Source organism: Quercus suber, unplaced genomic scaffold (assembly GCF_002906115.3).
Source record: "Quercus suber isolate HL8 unplaced genomic scaffold, Cork oak 2.0 scaffold_586, whole genome shotgun sequence".
In the NCBI taxonomy this organism is placed as follows: Eukaryota; Viridiplantae; Streptophyta; class Magnoliopsida; order Fagales; family Fagaceae; genus Quercus; species Quercus suber.
In genome coordinates this window covers 430,659-453,516 of record NW_027070031.1, presented here as the reverse complement: position 1 = coordinate 453,516, position 22,858 = coordinate 430,659, and the positions used below count along the sequence as shown (strand labels likewise).

At 35.3% G+C, this 22,858-nt stretch overlaps 1 protein-coding gene and 1 long non-coding RNA gene across 4 annotated transcripts; one reads left to right on the top strand and one right to left on the bottom strand.

Annotated features, from left to right (window-relative positions):
• Positions 1 to 1,085: 1,085 nt before the first annotated feature.
• Positions 1,086 to 6,412, bottom strand: LOC136063862 (uncharacterized). Of its 3 annotated transcripts, none has more exons than XR_010625521.1 (3): positions 5,992 to 6,385; positions 1,982 to 2,078; positions 1,086 to 1,430 (listed from the first exon to the last, which is right to left on the bottom strand). It is a non-coding gene; the product is annotated as an uncharacterized LOC136063862 (long non-coding RNA). The 3 variants fall into 3 exon arrangements; XR_010625520.1 differs by lacking the exon at positions 1,982 to 2,078 and having other exon boundaries at positions 5,992 to 6,051; positions 6,164 to 6,377; XR_010625519.1 differs by lacking the exon at positions 1,982 to 2,078 and having other exon boundaries at positions 5,992 to 6,412.
• A 7,101-nt stretch (positions 6,413 to 13,513) lies between these two features.
• On the top strand, positions 13,514 to 14,189 carry LOC136063857 (pentatricopeptide repeat-containing protein At2g27610-like). Its single transcript, XM_065764834.1, has 2 exons — positions 13,514 to 13,754; positions 13,999 to 14,189. Exons 1-2 carry the CDS (start codon positions 13,514 to 13,516, stop codon positions 14,187 to 14,189), a joined length of 432 nt encoding a protein of 143 aa, XP_065620906.1.
• The last annotated feature ends 8,669 nt before the right edge of the window (positions 14,190 to 22,858 follow it).

The window sequence follows — 22,858 nt, the reverse complement described above, 5'->3', positions numbered from 1 at the left end:
AAAAAAAAAAAAAAAAAAAAAAAAAAAAAAAAAAAAGGATAATCTGTAATAATTGAAGTCAAAGCAATCATCACATCATCGTCTACATATGCACACTTTAATTGTAGGACTCATTACATTTTAGACTTCCTTTTTCCTTTTTCCTTTTTTTTCACCCAAGTGGGTGGAAATGAGGTAAACCGTAAACTTCGAGGTTAAGGCATATGCATAATATGGTTTCTCAAAAAGAAAAAGGCATACATATCAATATATGGTGCCATCTTTAACCTTTAATTACCAAAGTGGCTCATATACACTCGGAGTATACTTTCTTCTACTTATTAGTTTCGGTTTACAAAAGTCTTTGAGCTTCTTGTCCCGACGACAATGGCCAACCATAGAGACGGCCTGACGATTGGGGTAGATCTTGGTACAACGTACTCATGCGTGGCAGTGTGGCAAAATGAAAGAGTAGAGATAATAGTAGGAACGCCACCAACTCTGTCTTTAGTAATCTCTTGACTCTTTACAATGAACTCCCCCCTCTCCCCTTTTTATAAAATAGATGAATAAGAAGATTTTCTTTTTATGAAGAAAGAAAAAAAGTATTTTTTTAATTCTTAAAAACATGTTTTTCACTTACCAATATCAAACTATGCTCTTGAAAGCCTCTGAGTCTGACTGTAGGCTAGTTTTATTTTATCTTATTTTAAATTTGTACATTTGTTGCCTATAAAATGTTGTGGTGATAGTATTTCTCTTTTTGAAATTGTTAGTAGTTATTGGGTACTAGCATGTAACCCGTGCTACCACACGGGAATGGATATATATTATTAATCATGAGTTTATTCTTGTTTAAAAAGCCTAGTTAAGTTTAAATTCATATTATTAACCAGAAATTTTATTAACAAAGCTTAGCAGTATATATATATATATATATATACACTATTGGTCAATTTCTTTTTTGTCTTTTTGGGTTTATCACAAGGAGAATGGAATTAGATAAAATAATAAAAATATATATTGCATTTTATTATTTAAATGATGCTATTGAACCATTTTAAAGGAAACTAAATGTAAAACTTAAAGCAATGGGAAACAAACTGTTTTCCCTAAGTTAATTTTTTCAATCCTCATAAATATTTAGATTCATGATTTTTTAAAATTTGTACTTTCATCAAGCCACTAAACCGCATGATGAAAAAGAGAGAGGAATAATAATGAAGTCTATACTGTCATCAATCAAATACAATTACTTCATATTAATCTTCTCCAAAAATTGCTAAATCCATCAACTCCTTTGGCTTTGGAATTGAACAATGTAGTCAGTGAACCATCCAAAACCCCATGAACCATGGCTACCCCTTCCCTTTTTCTTGCCAGCAAACTCAAAGCAAAGTCTCTAGCAAATGCAAAACTCAAATCTCTGGCTATATCTTATAACCTTCTTGCTGGAATCCCATATATCGTCCGAAAATTAATGTTACCATCAGTATGAGTACAAAGAGAGTCATCATAAGCATATTCAAAGGGATTTTGAAGTGAAACTTCAATTAAAATATCCTAAACTGATTATCATAATATAGTAACATGATATAGAGATTCTATATTAATTTGAAGAAGGCAATAAGACTTATAGCAAAACAATGACTTTTCTATCACTAAGACCATTTCCCATCTTTATTGCAGCAGCTACTGCTACATCAGATGAAATCCCTACCAGAAACAAACATGCTCTCACATTCACCACATAATTTGAAAACCAAAAAGTCCAGCAAGTAGCAAATAAGAACTTTAGAAATTATGTGTTTAACCAATGAAATGAGTAAGGAATTTTTTTAGTTGAGGATTGGAAAAAGGGGCAACTATGGCTACCAAAACTTTTGGAATAAAACCTGAACATAATTAAATCAATGAGTTTAGCATAAAACTCCTAAAAAGCAAAGAAAATAATACTATTGATAATTCGATTCTAACTCTTTATTTAATATCATGGTGTTACCAGATGTGGTTGGTGTATTGGAATCTATTGGAGTCGTTGAAATATTCACCTCCAACACACAGCAAGTTTTACACAGTTGCATCATCAAATCTTGTACCTTGAAAAATTACAAAATCCATTACTAAATCTCCTTCATATCATGTTCTATTTTTTATACATTCTATTAGAGGTAGAAAGAGACTTGCCAAATTTTGTCATAGGCAGAAGAATTGTTAGTGTATTGTGTTGTAAGATAGATTGGTAAACAGCCTATTGGGAAGATTTCTATGACAACTACTTGGGTATCACCATAATCAATGACCCTATGGAACAATAATGGAGAATTAGGAATCAATAATCATAACAATTCATTTTGCAGGGAAAATAGAAAGGTTTTTTTTTTTTTTTTGTTTGCTAATAATACTTCCTGTAATAGCATCTATTTACAATATCAAATTACAATAGTTACAATACAACTTAAGAGATGAATGCAATAGAAAGTAAAGTACACCAAATCAAGAATAAACCATAATTTTAACAGTTATAGCAGAAATATTAGCTACAAATCAAGAAGGTAATCAAGAATATATATATATGTACATCTCAAAGTGGCTAGGATCAAAACATGTGCATATCTCTAATTTAAGCTTCTATTAAGGTTATCTCAATTGGTAACATTGTGGAAAAAAATATATAGGGTCTTCCAAACTTAAGACTGTCACCATTCATCTCTTTAGAAAAAGGAAAAGAAAGGCATGATTGTGTTTCTTTTTCTCTATTTTAAAAACATCATTGGCAAATACCCAAAACCAATTAACCCAAATACTTTAAACAAAAGCAAACCAAATGTGACACAAATATCCTAAACAAAGCAGTGATAAATCTACAATAGCACATGAGAATAAAAATATCATTGAAAACACAAAACATGGCAGGTTTATTTGAAGTAAACAGCAAGAAATTTGAATGTTTAATAAAACCAACTTCAACTTTAATAACACTAAAATAACTCTATGTCCTATTTCGTATATAAGTACCCAATAAGGGATAGTAAAAATAGGGGAATAGTGTAAAGAGAGACTACAGGAAAAAAGTAAAAAATAGTCATTAAAAGGAAGTTGATAACAATTTCTAATTTCAACAGCAAGAATCAAGATTAACTACACAAAGGTTCCTCAAATTTATTAGGCTTTACTTCAAAATTACAGAAAGAGATATATTAGATTATATGCACACCCAAGTTATGAAATTCATGAAACTTTCCACCCATTATTATGTAATCATCTATTCATAAAAATAAATAAATAAAAGTAAATCGTCTATAAGTACTCAAATCCAAGACACTAAGACATACACAATAAAAACAAATGAATAAACAAAATAAGCAAAGCTAACAACAACAACATTAAAAAAAAAAAAAAAAAAAAAAAAAAAAAAAAACCCCTACCAATAAACTGAGCCTAAAAGCCTGAGCAATACAAAAATTAACAGAAACCAAGTCAAATAGAACTCAGGTAATTACTGAATATTTGATTTAACCAATGGCTGTATTAGGAATTTAGAACAATAATACAGTGTTTCTACCTTCTAGGCATCACGGAGGCCACTTTCTTCTGTAATATTGGTGGACTGTGCAGACTATAATTGGCAAGAAAATCAATTTGGAGCAACAAAATTCGATTCTATTAACAACAGTGCTATTATACTAATAGTCTTTAACCCACACAATGCGCAGAATTATTTAATTGATGTATTAGGTATCTCATGTGCTAGTCTAGTCACCAACATTAAAGTTAAGATTATAATTCTAGCAAGTTTATATCGATAATGTATCGGTTTGTTGCAAGCTTTCCCTAGTAGGTTATTCTTGCATTTCATTATAGTATTTGTAAATCATAAGCTCATAAAATAGTGGCCTTCAAAATTCTAGAAATTGTATTACAAAAAGTTATTATTGTGAAACCTACAGTTGGTACACTCCTCCATGGGTCTCAATCAAAAAATACATTTGAGTAGTTCAAGGTATTTTAAATATCGCAAGAATTAATTAGTCAGACTTAACAGAGCAAATGACAAATATAATAAGTGAGCAAGTAAAACCTAATATGTGACCCCTTCTTTTGATTCAAAATGTTGTATTGCTAAAGCACATCCCTGAGAATTCCATTACTCATCTATAGAAAATCAGCCCACTACCTTCTTTTTTTATCTCTTCATTGGGTTGCAAAGCAAAATTCTCAATAAAAACCCAAGAACTAACACCAAAGGGTGGGTGCATGCACATATGAAAAATTATGTGAACTATAAAAATCAACAGTTATAGTACATGAAACACTATGCTAGAGACCACAAACTAAATATACAGAACTGGCTTGAAATTGAGTAAAAACCTCACAAACACAAATAAGTCAAATTGATTACAAAGCATAGTGAACAAAAATTTGAGGAGAATTCCAACCTTCTATAAGGTTGCTGGAAAAAGGGTAAAAAAAAAACTAAGGCAATTCCAAATTTCCAACAATTTTAAGGACTAATCTATAAAAATAGAATGATACCATATAAATTAAGCCAAAAGGTGCAAAACGATGAAAATATATATATCAATAGAGAAATAATAATAAAATTAAATATCAAGAAGAAAAACAACAAAGGCAATCAGAGAAAATGTGGTTCAATATGCAAAAACTCGGTAATTAACATAAAAAATCCAATAATTTTACTTAAAAAATTATAAATAACTGTACTCTCAGTAATCAACGTTTTTTCTTTTTTTTTTTTTTTTTTTGACAATGATTCAACAAACATAGATCTGCACAAAAGCATAAATCAATTCAAACTTTAGGGGCTGACCAAAAAAAAGCACAAACCTAACAAAAATCTGCCAAACAAAAACAAAAATTTAATCAATATAACAATCGAACAAAACAAAACTCAAGAAATTGAAAAAATAAATGGGAGATTAGGGAAAAAGGTAGCCAAACCTTAAACCATGCGGCAAAACAGTATTTAACAAAATCTTTGTTATCTATCTATTTTTTTCTATTAAAAAAATGCAGTAAATAATTCTAGTGAAACCATAATTTCACTTTGAGATCAATCTACACTCAACAGTAATCAACAAAACATAAAGGCAAACAAAAAAAGTGCAATCCCTAACAAAAATCTGCCAAACAAAAATAAAATCTAACCAATGCAACAATTGAAGAAAACTTCACTCAATAAATTGAAAAAAAAAATGGGAAATTAAGGTAACAAATAGCCAAAAATAAAAAGAACAACCCTATAAAATTACATTCAGCAAAGGAAAAAGGATCTGTGGGTAGTTTATACAATTTGAAATGGTATTATAGTTCAAAAACCATAAAAACAGTCATTAATGACACAAAATATAGAAATTATATTTTGGCTAAGATACAAACTATCACTGAACTGAATTGTGTAAAATTAAACATTATCTAAGCAAATAGATTATAGTGTTCAGAACAATTTAGACCTTAATTCATAGATAAAACACCGATCTTGCAAAAGAAACACAATCTTTCATTCCTTCATTGCTTTCCACTAAATCCTAAAATTTCATTAACAAACCGTGAAAATGATCTCCACATTCACAGAAACGACATAACTGATGCTTAAAACCACAGATCTAAACATTTGAAACAACTAAACCACTCAATTTCAAAAACAATTCAGAGAAAATCACAGATTTAAAGTGAATCAAGAAAAATGAGAAGTGCGTGACTAAATGTCAGTGATAAAAGGCACAGATCCGAACAAAAACCAAACAAACGCACAAGAAAGGAGAATCATATTGACAAACAAACGTAGATCTAATGAAAAAGCAAAGCAGCAAAATCATAATAGCAAAAAGAGGCTGAAAATTTTCAGATCTCATATAAAATCAATAAAAATGCTACTTCATACCACAGTGAAGTTCGAAAATCACAGATCTGAGAAATCAAATACACACATACTTGTACAAATTCATAGCAAATAAATAGCAAGCAAGAGTAAGAAGAAGGGAAGAATACCTGGATGCCATGCTCAAGGCAGTAAAGCTCCCAGCAAGCATTTCCGACCTAAATACCGGCCTGACCAATAAGGATTGAAATGCACTCTCTCATTTTCGATTTGAAAAGAAAGAGAAGGAAATTCTACAACAAAGAAATTGAAGAAAAAGTTGACAGAGGCTGAGGCTCTCACTGTAAAACGAAGGCGTTTATCAAGACGCTTGGGGAGCTATATTTCTAATTTGCGTACAGAAATACCCAAAGGCATGCATCATCGATAATGAGATATTCTTTTGAAATTCCATAGCATTTATTGAAGAAGAGGGGAGCTGTATATTGAAGGAGAGGAAGGATTTTGGGTTTTGAGAAGGGGAGGTGAACCTGAAAATATGCGGGTGTGAGCAAAATGCTTTATTCACCTTAAAAAAGAAAAAAAAAAAAAAACATAGCGTTAATTGACTGAAATTGGTGTGTACACGTGGCACATAATTAGAGTTCTAATTTGGAATTCAATTTCACACTCTCTCTGCTTCACCTATTATTATATATATATAGATATATAGATATGTGGGATATTTGTTATGAAAATGCTATAAACATAACACTTCTGTAAAAAAAAAAAAAAAAAATGTGGGTTTCAAAGGTTAATAAGGGAAAACAATTCTTCTCTTATTATTTGGACTCGCGTAGTGCAAGTGTGAAAAGATGCTGGTATGGATTATTGGGTAACGAGTTTTGTGGAAAGAAAAAGATATGCAGTACGTGTTCACTGTTAAATTTTGTTCTTAATTCTCACCACTTGAATTTTGTTACTCAAAAAAAAAAAAAAAAAATCATTAAAGAACTAAGAAACTTTTCTCCATCTCGGCATCATATATCATAATGTCATTTATTCAAGGTTCATACTCAGAGGATAAGAATCCACAACTTCAATAATAGTAGTCATTAAAAAACTAAGAAACTTTTCTCCATCTCGGCATCAATTATAAATTTATTGCTTTAGTATTGGTAATTATCAAGATTTTAATTAACGCTTTGTTTATAAATTTCAAACTTGTATTATCAGCTCTAATCAAATTGGAGATTTTAACGTGAGATCACAATGTTATCAAAAGCAACTTCATGTGCTAATGGTTGATTTCTGACTAAATTGTAAACTACATCCCTAAAGTTTAGAATAATTTTGATTTTGCCTTCTAAAAAGTTTCAATATATTGATAAGCTCTCCTAACCTTAGGTATCATTCGGATTTGCTCTCTTCTGCAGTGGCGACGCCACGTGCAAGTCAAGGTGTTCCCAAGAACACCCTGACCTGGAAAAAAAAAATTACATATAATAATTAAAAAAAATTTATATTTAATCTGTATTAGGAACACTCTCAACCACAAAATTAGGAACAACCTGAAACTAAAAAAAAAAAAAAAAAACAAACAAACAAATAAAAGAGCAAATCACTAAATCAAACAGAAATCAAACCTAGTAGAGCAAACCAAACCCCAATACAGAGCAAACCAAACCCCAACTGGTTAAATGCCTTCTCAGCGAAGTCCAACTGGTTAAATGCACCCCTGTCCTCGCAGCTCGCTTGTCACTCGCCCCTCATCGCAGACGGTAGACTGCAGATCACTCGACTGCTGGCTGCTCTGCCGCTCCGGTGCTCGATGCTCCCTCCCTCAAGGTATTTCTCTCTCTTTTTCTCTCTGACTCGCTCAGTCTCTCTCAGTCTCTCACTCTTTCTCTCTCTTTATCTCACTAAAATGAAATGTATGAAGTGAAATTAATGAATGAGAGTCTCTCTCTCTTTATTCTTTAAGGGTCTAACTCAAAAACTCTCTCTCTTTTGAACTGTGAGTCTGTGATTGGCTCTTTATTCTTTACCTTTATTAATATTTTGCCTTTTACTTGTTTTTTTTTTTTTTTTTTTACTTTTTGACTTTTTGAATGCTTTATCTTATCCGTTGGTATTGGTCAGTGTATGTCGGTGTTGGTGTTGGTGTTGGTGTTGGTATTTATGAGATATTGATTGTCTTTTAGTATAATGTGGATTGCGATTTGTGATTATGAAATTTGAGCTGGCTATTGTGATTGGGGGCATCAAGCATGAGGCTTAGGCATAAGGCTTGTGCTTGTCTGTTGAGTGGGGTGGGGGTAGATGGGCACATAGGGCCGGGTAAACAATAATTAAAAATTAAAGCAGTATAATTATTGATAAACAAATTAAAGCAATATAGTTTATTGTTGCTCTAAACAACAATAATTAAAGCAGTATAATTAACTAATACATTATAAAAGACAAACAAATTAAATTATGTTAGGCTAAACAGCAATTAATAATTTTATAATTAATGAAACAACAATATAACAAATTATAGTTTATAAAAGACAAACAAATTAATGAAACAACTAAACAACAATAATTAATAATTTTACTAATATTTCAAATGAACTTATAGTTTATTGTACAGGTACCTTTGTTCATTTTATTTCATTTCCTTTTTTTTTTTTTCCTTTTGAGGTTTTTCGGTGTACAGAATGCAAATTTATTTTGGTTTTAAGAACATTTTTTTTTTTAAGCACAAACTTCATGCCAGCCAAATCTTGAATTTCGGCTAGTATTTACCGAAACGACTCAAAACACCCGAAATATACCGAAATAACCCGAAATTTTTTCAAAGTGAAATAAGAACACCCTAGACAAAATTCCTGGAGTCGCCACTGCTCTTCTGTTAATGTGTCTTGCTAAGCAGTAAGTTGTTATCTACCAAATTAATTAAAGCAGCTCCAAATATAGAGGATGCAATAACAATACAATTCCAAACATAGAGTGTCGTTAGGGTGCCAATCTAATACTTGAGGGACAATTAGGCAGGCAAAATCAAATTACCCGAAACTTTACCAATGTAATTTGCAATTTAATCTTGAATATTTTTTCTTCCTCTTTTATATTATTTTGTTTGTTGAGATTTGTGGTTGCAGAAGCTTGGTCAAAATATATTTGACACTAAAAAAGAAAGTATATCATCAAATATCTTGTAATAAATCTCATCACACTCAAATAGAATACACAAAGAAGTTTTATTGATGTTTATCACACACACTTTGCTATACACACCACTTATTTGCTCTCTCATTACTCATTCTTTGACACCTTGATACTATCCAGGGCTAAACTTATATAGAGATTACAAGGAAGACAAGAAAACAAAGCATTAAATGCTACCACCTAAAAGCAAAAAAAAAAAAAAAAAAAAAAAAAAAAAAAAAAAAAAAAAAAACAAAAACACCCAACTCCACTAGTTCTACATTCACATGTTGAAGCCAAATCGGTTTGATAGTCAAACCTTTCAATTCACCTACTAAAGACGGAAAAGTTTCATCGTCACCCAAAGACATGAAACACTTCTTTATCTTGAGCCCTTCTTTACCTATTGTCAAACATGCAAAACATTGAAAAAATTTACTACCAGCCTAATGCTCAAGAGTCGGTGATGACTCTACATTATTAGGCTAATGAGCTACAAAAATGTCCGCTTCCGACAGGACTGATGCAATCGCTTTACATGGACGAAGCTAATTATAATGACGAACCTATCCGAACGAGCAAAGACTCCCACGTCACGGACGGGGACAAGATCCGCTGTTCAATGTAAGACGGTTATAGAGCCAACTGTTCGAGCCATTGGAACACATTAAGGGCCATTACACAGCATCAAGCGTTACTCCAAAAATAAGAATTTAGACCTCCATAACTACCAAAACAGCTAGGAGCTTTAAAGAGTGTATATATAAAAGCCACACATCGCAAGGCAGAAGGTACGAAAAAACCAATAGCAATTCTTTTTATCTTGAGACACTGCATTTTTATCTATACACTGACTTTGGCATCAGAGGCGCTGTGGCAGGCACCACACCGGTGACCACCTTTGGAAAGCATTCTCGCGTAGACAGAAGGATATCTCCGTTTGATCATTTCAACTGACGAACACACGCTTCATCAGTTTGGCGCTGTCTGTGGGAACACTATTTTCGTGTTCAAATTCGAAAAAGTAGTTTCCAATCACTTGCTACCTTCAGATGGAGTCCCATCAAGATTCTACGACCTTGGCTCAGCAAGTCCAGACCTTCACAGCTGTCGTTGAAGAGCTCACTAGGCAAAATCAGGAAATGAGGCTGCGACTTCAACAAGAGGAGAATCGGTCTAAAAACAACATTGAGGATGAAGGAAATAGCCATAGGAGGAGTGACCACCCAAGGCCCACTACCCCAGCAGAACATAATTCTGACCTCCTTCAAGAAATGAGGAAGGAGATGGATGAATTGAGAAACACCATCAGAGAAAAGACGGACCTTTTTTTTTTTTTTTTTTTTTTTTTTTTTTTTTTTTTTTTTTTTTTTGTGGTGGTGTTGGTGGATATCGGTTTATGCCGATGGTGGCTGTCGGTGTTGTCACGGCAGTGATTGTTGGTGGCCATTGTTGCGGCAGTGGTGGTTGTGTCATTGTTGTTGTTGACTATGAGTATGAGGATGACAGGGACAAATTAATATATTATTTTAATGGGTAGTAAATATTATTTTAATGTATAGAATTGAAGTATAGAACATCTGATAAATGGTATGTTGTAAAATAATATGGTAAAATAATAAAGTAGGGTTTTGATGTAGCAAAATGGCATAATTTTTACCACATCTGATTCGGATGCTCTTAGAATGGCACATCATCTGAAGTGTCATGACCTAGGAAAGAAATCAACCTTAGAGCCATTAGAAGAACCATTGATATTGCTGCCATCTATATGTAAATGGAAGGGAGAGTACAATAACACAATCCCCAACCAACCTATTTCTTTGACACTAGGATGGGTCTCGTTGAATTTTGACATATAGGTTGAAAAGTTCTCATGAGTTTCAAAAGATCCCCAAACAGGATTGGCTATTTCTTTCAATTGTTGAGGCATATATATATATATATGTATGTATGTATGTATATATATAGTTGAGGTGTCTGCTACTGTAGTTTGGGGAGTGACCCATAGAAACGACCTTTTGAGGTTCTTGTCTACATAGTCCAAGTCATGAAATTAATGCTTAAAATGACCTTTCTTGCCACACTTGTAACATTCGCCATTCTTCTTGTTGAATTTTTTTATTTTATTTTATTTATTTATTTTTTTTTTTTTTGTGTTGGATCTTTTCTCTTATGGTAATCTCTAGATTTCTTACTTTTCTTATAGAAATTATTACCGTTGAAGCCGCTGGGCTTTTTATGACTTCTATAATACTTAGAGGCTGTTCTTTTCCTAGGTTATTCTTTCCCTTCAGATTTCCTCTAGGATGGGGCTATGGAAGGTAGGTCATATTGAGTACAGAAGTTTCCTACTTCGTACTTAGCTTTTCTCTTGTCCTTATTGGCCTGGTTCTGGATTTCATATCTATGCACATTTTCAGGCCTTCCTTCCAAAAGTCCCAAAGAAATCCATCAAGTTCTATAAAAGCATCCTCACTCAGGAAAATTCTGCTCGAATAGAAAACATCAAGTCCAAAATGGACCCTTCAATTGTCCTTTACCACAAGCTTATTATCACTAGGTTTGTCAGTTGTAAAGAATGGGGCCAGCACCCCTCCTTACTTAGTCCCATATTTTGATGTACCAGCATAACATAGAAAGGTCATTTCTATGTAGATGGGAACCTCGAAAGCGCAACGTAGCTATGCCACTGTTCATGTTTTGTCTTTTTGTGTCAGCTGGTACTGTTTATGGATTGTAACTTGTCTGCTGGTACATCAGCTGGTACTGTTTTTGTCTTCTTGCGTCGGCTGGCACTATTCATGAATAGTAACTTGTCTGCTAGTACTTGTTCTGAATAGTGATCGAATCTGGAGTTGTTTGGAGCTATTCTGAGTAGTGACTGGTGCTACTAGAATAGTCTAGAGACTGTCCAAATTATGGCCCTCGTAGGGGTCTTAAGAATCCTGGAAGGGGTCAAATAGTTTATGACTAGTAGATGCTTCAGAAGAGGCAGGAGAAGTCTTTTCTTCTTTTTCTAACCGTGAAGCCTGGAGGAGCAATTGATCGGCAAGATCTTTTAATTCTTTGCTAGATTTTCCGGCGATTGAGGTGGTTTCTAGGCTAGACTGAGACCTTGTCTTCATGCTAATGGCTCTGTGGACTGGAGGAGGAAAATCCTTATTTATCTAATTGATTATTGGATCAATTTTGAGGCTATCCCACCATTTTACTAAGAATTCCCTGTTTAGTAGATTGTTGCTAATTATATAGGACCAAATGCTGATCCAATGGATTTTATACCTGATGGTCATATGCAAGATTGGTGGAAATTGGGAATTATGATGGTTGACTTGGAGCCTTGACCTGAAATACCTGAGGGCATCTTGGAGAGGTTCTGGGAAGATCTGAGGGATTGATCCAAACATTTCCCACCACTTAAGGAACCATGTCTGTATTTGGCTGTTGAAATTTTTGTCGACTATTAAGAACCATGAATGATCAAAGTTCTTGTTTTGATAAAATAGAATCTTTTCGAAGGTGTCTATATAGTCATAATAACTAGGAGAAATTGCACATTACCCACCTGTGGTTTGACCCGTTTTAACAGTGCCTACCTGTGGTTTAAAAGTTGTCACTAAACCCACCTGAGCTTCAATCTATTAGCAGCCGTTACCCACCTCTCCATTTCCACTGTTAAAAATATGGGTAAATATGTCTTTTTTATTATATTTTAGGTCTCTCTACTCTTTTCTCTCCTTCTTCTTCTTCTCCACATTATCCTAAAATCTTCTAGATTAAAATTTTACAAATCTCATATCCCATCTCCAATAAAAGAAATAGAGAAACAAGTCAACAATAATAGATAACGTACAACATGGATTCCTAAGCAAGGTAAGTGAAGTTAATGTTATCGTAAATCATCGTCTTCTTCCTCTACATGTTCTTCTTTAAGTTCTTCTTTTCCCTTTTCATATTCTTCTTCAAGTTCTTCTTTTTCCCTCTTCATGTTCTTCTTCAAGTTCTTCTTTTTCCTAAGGTTAGGGCTACAATTACAACGAGAAATGGCTTGAGTGGGATTCCATTTCAACTAAAGAAGTAAAAACACAAAACCCAATTTCATTTGGAGGAGAAATGGTTGAAAGAGTTGAAGAAATTGAAGTACGTTTGAATTTTCTGGGTTTAATGGATTTGTGGGTTCAAATTTTTTTGGGTTGGTTTGAATTTCTTTTTGGTTTGATGATTTTTGAATTTGCTTCAATGAGAAAGTTTAGACCAAGTAATTTCTTTTCAAGTCATTTTTAAAACCTAGGTGTTTGAATTTTCTTTGATGGGAAAGCCTAGGCCAAGAAATCTGGGGTTGGGGCCATCTAATTATTTTATTTATAATTTTTCAATTGCAACAAAAAACTCTAGGTCTCTGGAAATTTTAGGAGAGCAAAAATTGAAGTTTCAAATAGTGGGCCATCATGTAACCAAGAGGCTCTCAATATCTTTGTGGGTCTTCATCATTCGAGTTTACCTATTGATGGATTGACCATGTCGTGTGTGTTGAAGATCTATGGATGTTTGTTTGATCAAAACGTGGGCAGGCAGGTGCATTGTCAATGTATAAGATCTGGGGTTGTGGATGATGTTAGTGTTGGGACTGCTTTTGTTGATATGTACATGAAAACTGAGAATGTTGGAGATGGGAGGAGAGTTTTTGATGAGATGGGTGAGAGAAATGTGGTGTCTTGGACTTCATTGCTCTCTCGTTATGCATGGAACATGTTGAACGGTTTGGCCTTAAAATTTTTTTCTAGAGGTGTTTGATCCGATTTCTTTTATGTTTTTGAGATAAAATGTGTTTTGCTAACGGCAATAGGAGAAGTGGGTAACGACTGCTAACAGATTAAAGCTCAGGTGGGTTAAGTGACAACTTTTAAACCATAAGTAGACACTGTTAAATCGGGCCAAATCACAGGTGGGTTAAGTGCAATTTCCCCTAATAACTATATTGAATTTCTGAGCCTTCTATCTAGATTGTTTTGAGCAGGGAGGGGTGCTGGCCCCATTCTTTATAACTGACGAACCTGGTGATGATAAGCTTGTGGTAGAGGACGACTTAGGGGTCCATTTTGGACTTGATGTTTTCTATTCGAGCAGAATTGAGGATGCTCTTATAGAACTTGATGGATTTCTTTGGGACTTTTGGAAGAAAATGCCAATTTAGTGGCAAAACTTTCATTGCAAGGGCTAATGGATCTTTTATATGAATCATGTGAGGTTCAATATAAAAGATGTGCTGGATGTAAGGTTTTTTTTAATGTAAAGAGACTTATTTTTTCTGCTGGGGGGCTGGGATGATCTTTGGGACTATAAGGGGCCAAAGGGATCGTCTACTATGTAAGGGGTTATTGCTCTAGGTGTTGGGGACACTAAAGTAGAACTGAAACTGGGTTAGGTTAGGAATGACCTTTCATAGTTTGGTTTCGGGATTGTAGAAACCACATAGCAATTGGCCAAGGAAATTGGGGAAACTGGGACCAGTTGGCCAGGGTTCTTTGCCTGGCTAGTGTTGCTAGGAGGTGATTGTTTAGGTTGCTTTGGGGGTTGGGGTTATTGTGCTGGTTTCTTTCTAGACATTTGGGGTTGGATTCTGCAAGAATTCATGGGTAAGGAAATCAGGGATACTGTTTTAAGTTCCTTCTATGAATTTTATGTCAAAATAAAAAACTGAGAGAATGGCTTGCCATCGTGCAAAAATTTTTTTTGATGTAATGTTTTGGACATCTTTTTCTAAAACATGTTTTGCAAATTAATCAATTTTAATTAAAAAACTGTAAGGTTGAATTTATTCAACCACATGTTGACTTTATTCCGTGCCAAATTTGCTTGTAATTTAGCATTTAGAAACCTTGTATTTAGGTGGGAATTATGTAAGGGTTGTATGTGAGAGAGTGTGAAGAATTGATCAAGAGTGTGCATCAAAGAGGCAACTCGCGATTGACTTGCGACTGGTCACCCGCCAGAATCAAGCACACGTGTAGAGCATGCAGGAAGTTGAATGGTTAGGATAGTTGGATCACTACAAGACAAAAAGTATAGCCTTGCCATTCTATTTTCTGGTGACTGGAACTTGCGACTCATCCCAGTCGCGCGTGACTCGCTAGAACACCCTGTTTTGCAGAAAAATAACTTTTCACATTCCTTTTCATACCTTACTATAAATACCCTTATACCTACGAAATGTAGAGAGCTTTTAGAGAGAATTTTGAGAGAGAAACCTGAGAGAAAAACAAGATTGACTCATCCATAATCTTACACTTTTGATTCTCCAAATTCCTCTACTCTTACCGTTTCCATTGTCATACCCTTGAGAGGATCTTTAGCTAAATCCTTACCTCACCACATTCATAGCTGTGAGTAGGGCTGTCCACGGGTCGGGCCGGGTCGGTTTTGGACCCAATCCGGACTCGACCCGCCGGCGTCGGGTGAAGAGTGGAGGAACCCGGACTCGACTCGCCGGAAGTATCGTTCGAGTCGGTTTCGGGTGAGGGTGAACGTCGGTCGGGTCGGGCGGGTCACCGGAATAAAGAAAGCATCAAAATCTGGAAAAAAAAAGTCGCCGGAACCTGGAAATCTCACCGGATTCTGGAAATATTCGCCGGATTCTGCATTTTCTCGCCGGATTCTGCATTTTTTGGCTAAAAAAGGATCTGCTCGAATCTAAGCTCGACCTCGCCGGATCTACTCGAATCTAAGCTCGACCTCGCCGGATCTCTTCGAATCTAAGCTCGACCTCGCCGGATTCTGCATTTTTTGTATAGAACATCGGTCGGGTCGAGTGGCTCGGGTTTTGGAGAAGAAAACCGCCACTCGACCCGCCGGCGTCGGGTCTTGGGCGCGGCAACCCGTAACCGACTGACAGGAGCGTCGGTTCGGGCTGAAATCGGGTGGAGATCGGGCGGTTTGGTCGGTCCGGCGGGTGTGGGTCGGGTCTGGACACCCCTAGCTGTGAGAAGGTTTTTGGTGCTTGGGAAGCAGTTCAAGAGAGAACCAATTCATTTGGTTGATGCAATGGGCTAACTGCAAGATCTGATAAGCTAGAGAAGACAAGGTTCAGTGTAACCTTGTTGGAGCAAGAAGCTTGGACGGCTTAGGTACATCAAGTAGATTAGGCTTGGAGGGTCTATTGCTATTCATGTATCCCAACTAATTTTCTAGTGGATTATTTATCGCTTGGAGGACGGCGGAGAGGTTTTTCGCTGCGTTCTTCGGTTTCCTCTTCAATAACACATGCTGGTGTTATCTATGTTTGCATCTCTCTTTCCCTTACTTTTTGCTTTTAATTACTACTGTGCTATGATTAAAATATGGCTTAGAGTAGTTTGATATTTTAGGTATTGCTTATAGTTCATTTTCTGCACATATATTGTTTGAATATAAGCTTGCTTTGTAAATTTGTAATTGGGGGTCTAAACATTCACAAGTGTTTTATACACTAAGTGAACTTTAAAAAAATTTTGATTTAATAAATCACTTTGAAACTTTGAAATGCATAGTACTATAGATAAAATTCCTTTTTTAATAGTACTATAATTTAGCTAAGTAGGACTCCAAATTCTTGAATGGTAACAGACTATTTGTTCTGGGGAATTAGGACTAGTACGCTGAAGGAGAATGACACCATAACCAATGTTAGAGGCATCTGTCTGGACAATCTTGAAGGAATTTACTGAGGGAATTCCTAAGCAAGGGAGAGTTTTGACATATTTTTTAATTTCTTGGACAACTTATGTATGAACTGGGGTCCAAGGAGGTGGATTGGTTCGAAGTCTATCAAAAAGTGGTTTGCATTGCTACCTAAGATTTTGATAGAAATCTGAAATGTAATTGAGAGATCCTAGAAATCTCTGAAGCTGGGTTTTGTCTAGGATTTGATCTGGAAACTTGTCCGCAAATTGAATGGCACTATCTATAGGTTTGATCAAATCGTGATGGATGTCAAAACCTAAAAATCAAACATGTGTTTGGAAAAGTTTGATTTTTGGGGTTGAAACCACAAGACCATTGAGCTTGACTGTATTGAGAAAAACTCTTAAATGTTTCCAATGTTGCTCAATAGATTCTGGAAAAATAAGTACACCATCTATGTAGACTATGGAGTGGCTGGAGAATGGATTGAAAATCTCATTTATAATGTTTTGGAATTCACTGGGAGCATTCTTTAGACCAAAAGGCATTACGTTCCATTCGTAATGACCAAAATGTGTGGTGAAGGTTGTCTTATACCTATTAAACTCTCTAATTTGAATCTGCCAAAACCCACTTTTCATGTTAAACTTACTGAAGATGGTTTCCTTACTAAGCCTATTAACTAAGTCTCTGTTATTGGGGATAGGATATCTAACCCATTCTAGGACCTTGTTAAGGGGCTTATAACTGATGGCTAATTTGGGTACACCTCTTTCTATCTCAGCATTTTTCTATACATAAAAGGTTGGACATGACCAAGGTGACTTAGACTTTCTAATGATTCCTTTGCTAAGGAGGTCATTTATCTCCATTCTGCAAAATTCCATGAGTTCTTGGCTCATTTGGATGGGGCAAGCTTTGGTTGGGATGTCCTTTTCTTTAAAATGTTTGACATATGGGAGAGCTACTTCATGTCTCTTTCTATGCCAAAAGGTCGTGGGTACATCAGAGCAGACTTCCTGTTTGAGTTTTTCTTCAAATTCTCTAATCTTTGCTTGGACGATCTTAAAAGTTAATTGTTCCTCAATTTTCTTGTGTTTTAAATCATCCTTAAGGAATTTAAGGTGTTGGGTTTTTCTATTAATCAAATTAAAAGTTCTAGAAATGGAGACATCTTGGAGGCTGCTAATCTCTCGAGGTTCTGGGCTCCTGAGAAACTTAAACTTAACTGGCTGGCCAAAAGGTTGGGTAGTGATTCCTTCACTATCTATAGTAAACGGATATAACAAGCATATGAAAGGGTTTCCTAGGATAACTTTGTCTATCATATTTTTACCTAGGACAAGGCTATTTTGAAGTATGTGTTGTCTTGACATACATGGGCTTTTGGGATTTTATATTTGATTTGCATCTTGCTACCATTTGCTGAGGACAATCATTCCCTTGTTTGCTGAAAATACTTGGAGGGAATGATTCCTTCTTGGATGTAGTTGAGATCTGCACCTGAATCTATAAGGGCTATAGCCTCAAACTCAAAATCTTTGCTAATGACAATCTTGACTTTAGAATGCCATTTCTGGAAATCAATTCTATTGTTAGTATGTATGTATTGCTGGGCTGGTTCTTCTAAGACCATGTTTGTTGTAGGATTGGCTGACTCATCATAGACGTTTTCTACTTCATCATCTGAAGGGTGTTGGTATAAGGGGTCTGCCTCATAATGACCTTGATGAGAGGTATTATCTTGATGCTCAATTCTCTAATTAAGGAAATTGTGGTCAATCCTAAGGATAGTTAGAGCTTGGTCAAGCTTCTTTAACTTCTTCCTTGAGGGTTCTAATCTCAGACTTGGTTTCCTTGATTTCATGTTGAAGGTCATTAATTGTGATTTCTTTCTTAGCTTTGGTAAACCTATTGAGGATTTTTCTAGGTTAACTGGAGGTTCGGAGTGTTTGGATTTGGTTTCTTTTGTTTCTCGACTAAAGTTCTTTGAAACTTGCTAAGGTATTGGGCCTTAACAACTGGGTCTTCTACCTTATCTATTAGGGTGAGGAGAAGCTCCTCTTGTTGGCTAAGAATGTTGACTGATTTGTTTTTGCAACAACTATCTTTACATCCTATTCTGATTTCTAGACTACTAGTACTAGAGATAATCGATGACTCTCTAGAGGATGATGACTGGTTCATCTGGAAAATCTCATGATCACTACAGCTGTTAGAGGACTCATTGTCTGTGTGGTTGAGTTCTAGGAGCTTGAATATCTCATCTTTGTTGGTTTGATCACCTTCCAAGGTGTTGATTAAAGTTTTAGCTTTGGATTTACATTCTGCTTTAAAATGACCTTTCTTGCCACACTTGTAACATTCGCCATTCTTCTTGTTGAATGTTCTTTGTGCTGGATCTTGTCTCTTATGGTAATTTCTGGATTTCTTGCTTTTCTTATAGAAATTATTTTTGCTGAAGCTGCTGGGCTTCTTATGACTTCTATAATACTTGGAGGCTGTTCTTTTCCTAGGGTATTCTTTCCTTTTAGATTTCCTCTGGGATGGGGCTATGGAAGGTAGGTCATACTGAGTACAGAAGTTTCCTACTTCATACTTAGCTTTTCTCTTGTCCTTATTGGCCTGGTTCTAGATTTTCATATCTATGCACATTTTCAGGCCTTCCCTGCGGATAACATTAGATATTTCCCCATAGGTCAGGTCATTGTAATCTATGACACCTGAGGTGTTACTAAGGGTTTCTCTAATCTTATGTGCAAAAATGGTAGGTAAGCTATTGATAAAATTCTCCTTCTAGAATGGAGAGTTACAATCACTTCTATGCATGACTTTGGTGGTAAAGACATCTTCATACCACCTGTAGTCACTAAGGGTAGGACACCTGAGGTTACTTAACTGGTCATGTATCTTGGTTATGACGTTGCTAGGGTCCCCATGAAATGCCTTGTAGTGGTATAGATTAAGGTGTTTACTCCATCTAGGACACCTCGACCTATGGCTTCATCAAAGATTGAACATCCGGCCTCATCTTTCTGGACTGCATTTTTGACCTCTTCCTTTGATTCTTCTGTTAGGTAATGGTTTCACCATGACAAAAGCTTTCCTGTGAAACCTAAGACTAGAAGTTCAACTACTTCGCTATGGGGGCGATTTTCATTGAGGTAGTTATTAGCTACCATGGTCATGTGCTGAATCTTATTTATGATTTCTTGTTCTGATAATCCATCTATATTCCATTCATAGAGTTTATCAAAGGATACTAAGAACTGGTTGCTAACATTCTTTTCCTTAAATTGAAGGTTAGGTGGTGTTGGTCTGGGATACCAATTTTTGGTAAGACTGGTTGGGGTTACCTTATGATGGTGGAGTTTGTTCACCTGTAAATCTTGAAACTAGTTTTCTAATTGTTCTATCTCCTCTTCAAATTCTGAAGAGGGTTACTGGAACTGTTAGAGGTTGTATGGATGTTTAGGGTGTTTAATCTGGGATCTCTGCTAGTCGAAAAAGTAATTGGTTCTTTCTTGACTAGTTCTTCTAACTTCTGATTGACTATTTCTAATGTTGTTTTGTCCTTAGACTTGAGACTGGTTTGTCCGGTTATTGGCATCTTGACTAAAGGTTTTTCTAAAGAAGGGATAGGCCTAAAAAAGTTTCCTGACTGGGGAATAACTTTGGCTTCTATCTTTTCTTCTATTTTGTCTAGCTGTTTTCTTATGACATCTAAACACTGGTTGGTGTAATTGTTTTGCTCTATGACATTTTTTACTGGTTTGTCTTCACTAGAAGGTTTCTTAAAAGAAGTAGCAACTACTTTAAAACCTTGGTGTTTGATGGTTATATTTTCTAGGGGAGGGTGACTAGATCGGACTAATTCTTTGTTTTCTTTGGTCCAATTAGTCTTGGTAATAACACAAGATTTTTTGTGCCACTCAAAATGGTTCTCAAAATATTCAAAGAAATGGACATTTGCTGATACCTCTTTCATGAACTCTTGCCATTTGGTGTACACTTCTATCTTCTATTCCTTCGTATGGTTTGCCTTATAGGCATCTCGTTTGGTCCTGTTTGTTTCGAAGTCAAAATCATCACCTAAAGACTTATGATCGGGGTTGAAGTCTTTTTTCATGACATTGAGCTGGTGACCTACTTGGGGTTTAGTCTGCTCAAAATCTAACTGAGTTGGAGAGGATTGACTGTGATTTTCATCCTCCTTAGTAATTGACTCTTGTTTAGCTGTGTAGCACGGTGTACTAACTTGGGATCCAGTCTTGACTCCTTGAAGTTCTAGGTCCAAGTCTTTTCTAAGGGGTGGGGGTCTGGATGAGCTACACTGGGATGCAAGTCTATCTTTGAGGAGAATAGGGTACTACATTTTGGGTTGGTGAAGATCTAAAGGAAGTCTAAACCTAGACTGGTCAAAACTTAGCCTTATAGTTCCATCAGTTAACTACTGGACAAAGTCTAAATCTGGGGTTTGGGTAGGGTGTTGGATCTGAAAAGAATAATTTTCATTTTGCAGATTCCAATCTTGTGGGAATGAGACCTCTATCCATTTAAGGGTCCTGGGTACTTTAATCCGAGATCCAGGTGTTGTGGTCTAGATAAGAGTGGTCTCTTCTTTTGGTTTCTTGTTAAGGGCTTGAACATTTAGGTTTGTGCTGATACACTTGTAGTGAACTCTGTATATCAAGGCTAACTATTTGGTTCCTAGTACCATAAGGGTTCTTAAGGTCTTGATTTTTAAGGTGAGAGCTTTCCTAATATGTGGGTCATGAAGGGAAACTGTGAAGTTGGGAAAGCAATTGAAATGGATTGGTCCACTACTAAGACTGGTTGGATGGTTCATAAGAGACTATCTTCAAGTCTGATGTGCCTTGTGTCTTTAAGGGCCATAAGGATTGAGCAATTCAATCCTTCTCTAATTAGGGGTTTAACTCCTACCTAGACTACTTTAAAGTTGTGTCCTTCCTTTCTATGGGCAGCTAGAGTTGATGGTGAAAACAAGTAACATGTTTCATATTCTTTATTTATACCATAAACTTGTTCTATAGTCTTAACATGGTAATCCGTCTTAAAAGCTTTTTTTAAGAGACCAAGAAGACTTATAGATTTGATTGGTGGGGACTTTAGGGATATTACAATCTCCTAAATTTAAATCTAAGTCTGGTATTTTATAAGACTCTAAATTGAGAATTCCAGTGTCTTTTGTTGGGATCTCAGGGATGGATGACCTAGAACAAGTGGAAGAGCCACTTCTAAACAACCTGTTCATAGTTTTGATCAAAAATTTATGTTAAACAATCAAAACCTAATCACTTTTATCTTGAAATTACTGTAACTAACCTTTGATCTATTAAAGGGGATGTATTTCATGATTGGTTGCCTTTCCTAACTTTAAGCCTCAAATGCCTATTTCTGGCTAAACAGCCACTCACTTAGGATTCTCAGGACTTACAGGTCAAACTCGTTCTCCCTGAAACAAACTGTAGGGCTAAACATAGAAACTAGAAGAAGCGGATGACTGGGAGATAACTGGTTAACATAAACTGATAATACAAAAATTTTTAAACAGGAGTAATAAGAGAAGCTTACAACCACAATCATTCTAGAAAAGAGGAAATATAATAAAAGATGAGAATGAGGAAAATATAACGGATGTAGAAGTAGATGAAGGGGAGAGGGAGAGTTATTAAAAAATAAAATATGGGGAATGGGAGACATTATGATATGATACTGAAAATGAGGTGGTATAACTGGCCAAATGTATGTAAACTGAAAATAACTTGATACTGAATTTAATGCTTAATAAATGTAACTTACAACTATTAAGCATTAATAGTTTGGTTGGTACTGCGCAGCATACCAACCAAACTCTATATATATAGCTATTTGGTTCATATATGTACCATATATATATATAATTCAGAGAAAATTCAATTAGAATTTGAAATCAAAATCCAATGGTTGCGTCATGTGTTTAAATTTATGTGGGGATCACACTATAATTATCCACCTAAGCTTGTATCATGTGTCCACTTGAGTTTTTTAATCTTTGTGCCAAGTGAGTTAATGACTGCAAAATACTAAGAATCTAATGTTAATGAACTAAAAAAAAAAAAAAAACTAATCACATATACTCAATAAAAATCACCACACAAGAAAAATCATCACACATTCTATCTTATTGAAAATTAGAAAAAA

What these genes read in the sequence shown, in the direction of transcription:
- LOC136063857 (XM_065764834.1), top strand. Translation starts at nt 13,514, where the DNA reads ATGTCGTGTGTGTTGAAGATCTATGGATGTTTGTTTGATCAAAACGTG. An exon ending in TGCATGGAACATGTTGAACG is followed by an intron (nt 13,755 to 13,998) that starts GTTTGGCCTTAA and finishes CCTTCTATCTAG; the next exon opens with ATTGTTTTGAGCAGGGAGGG.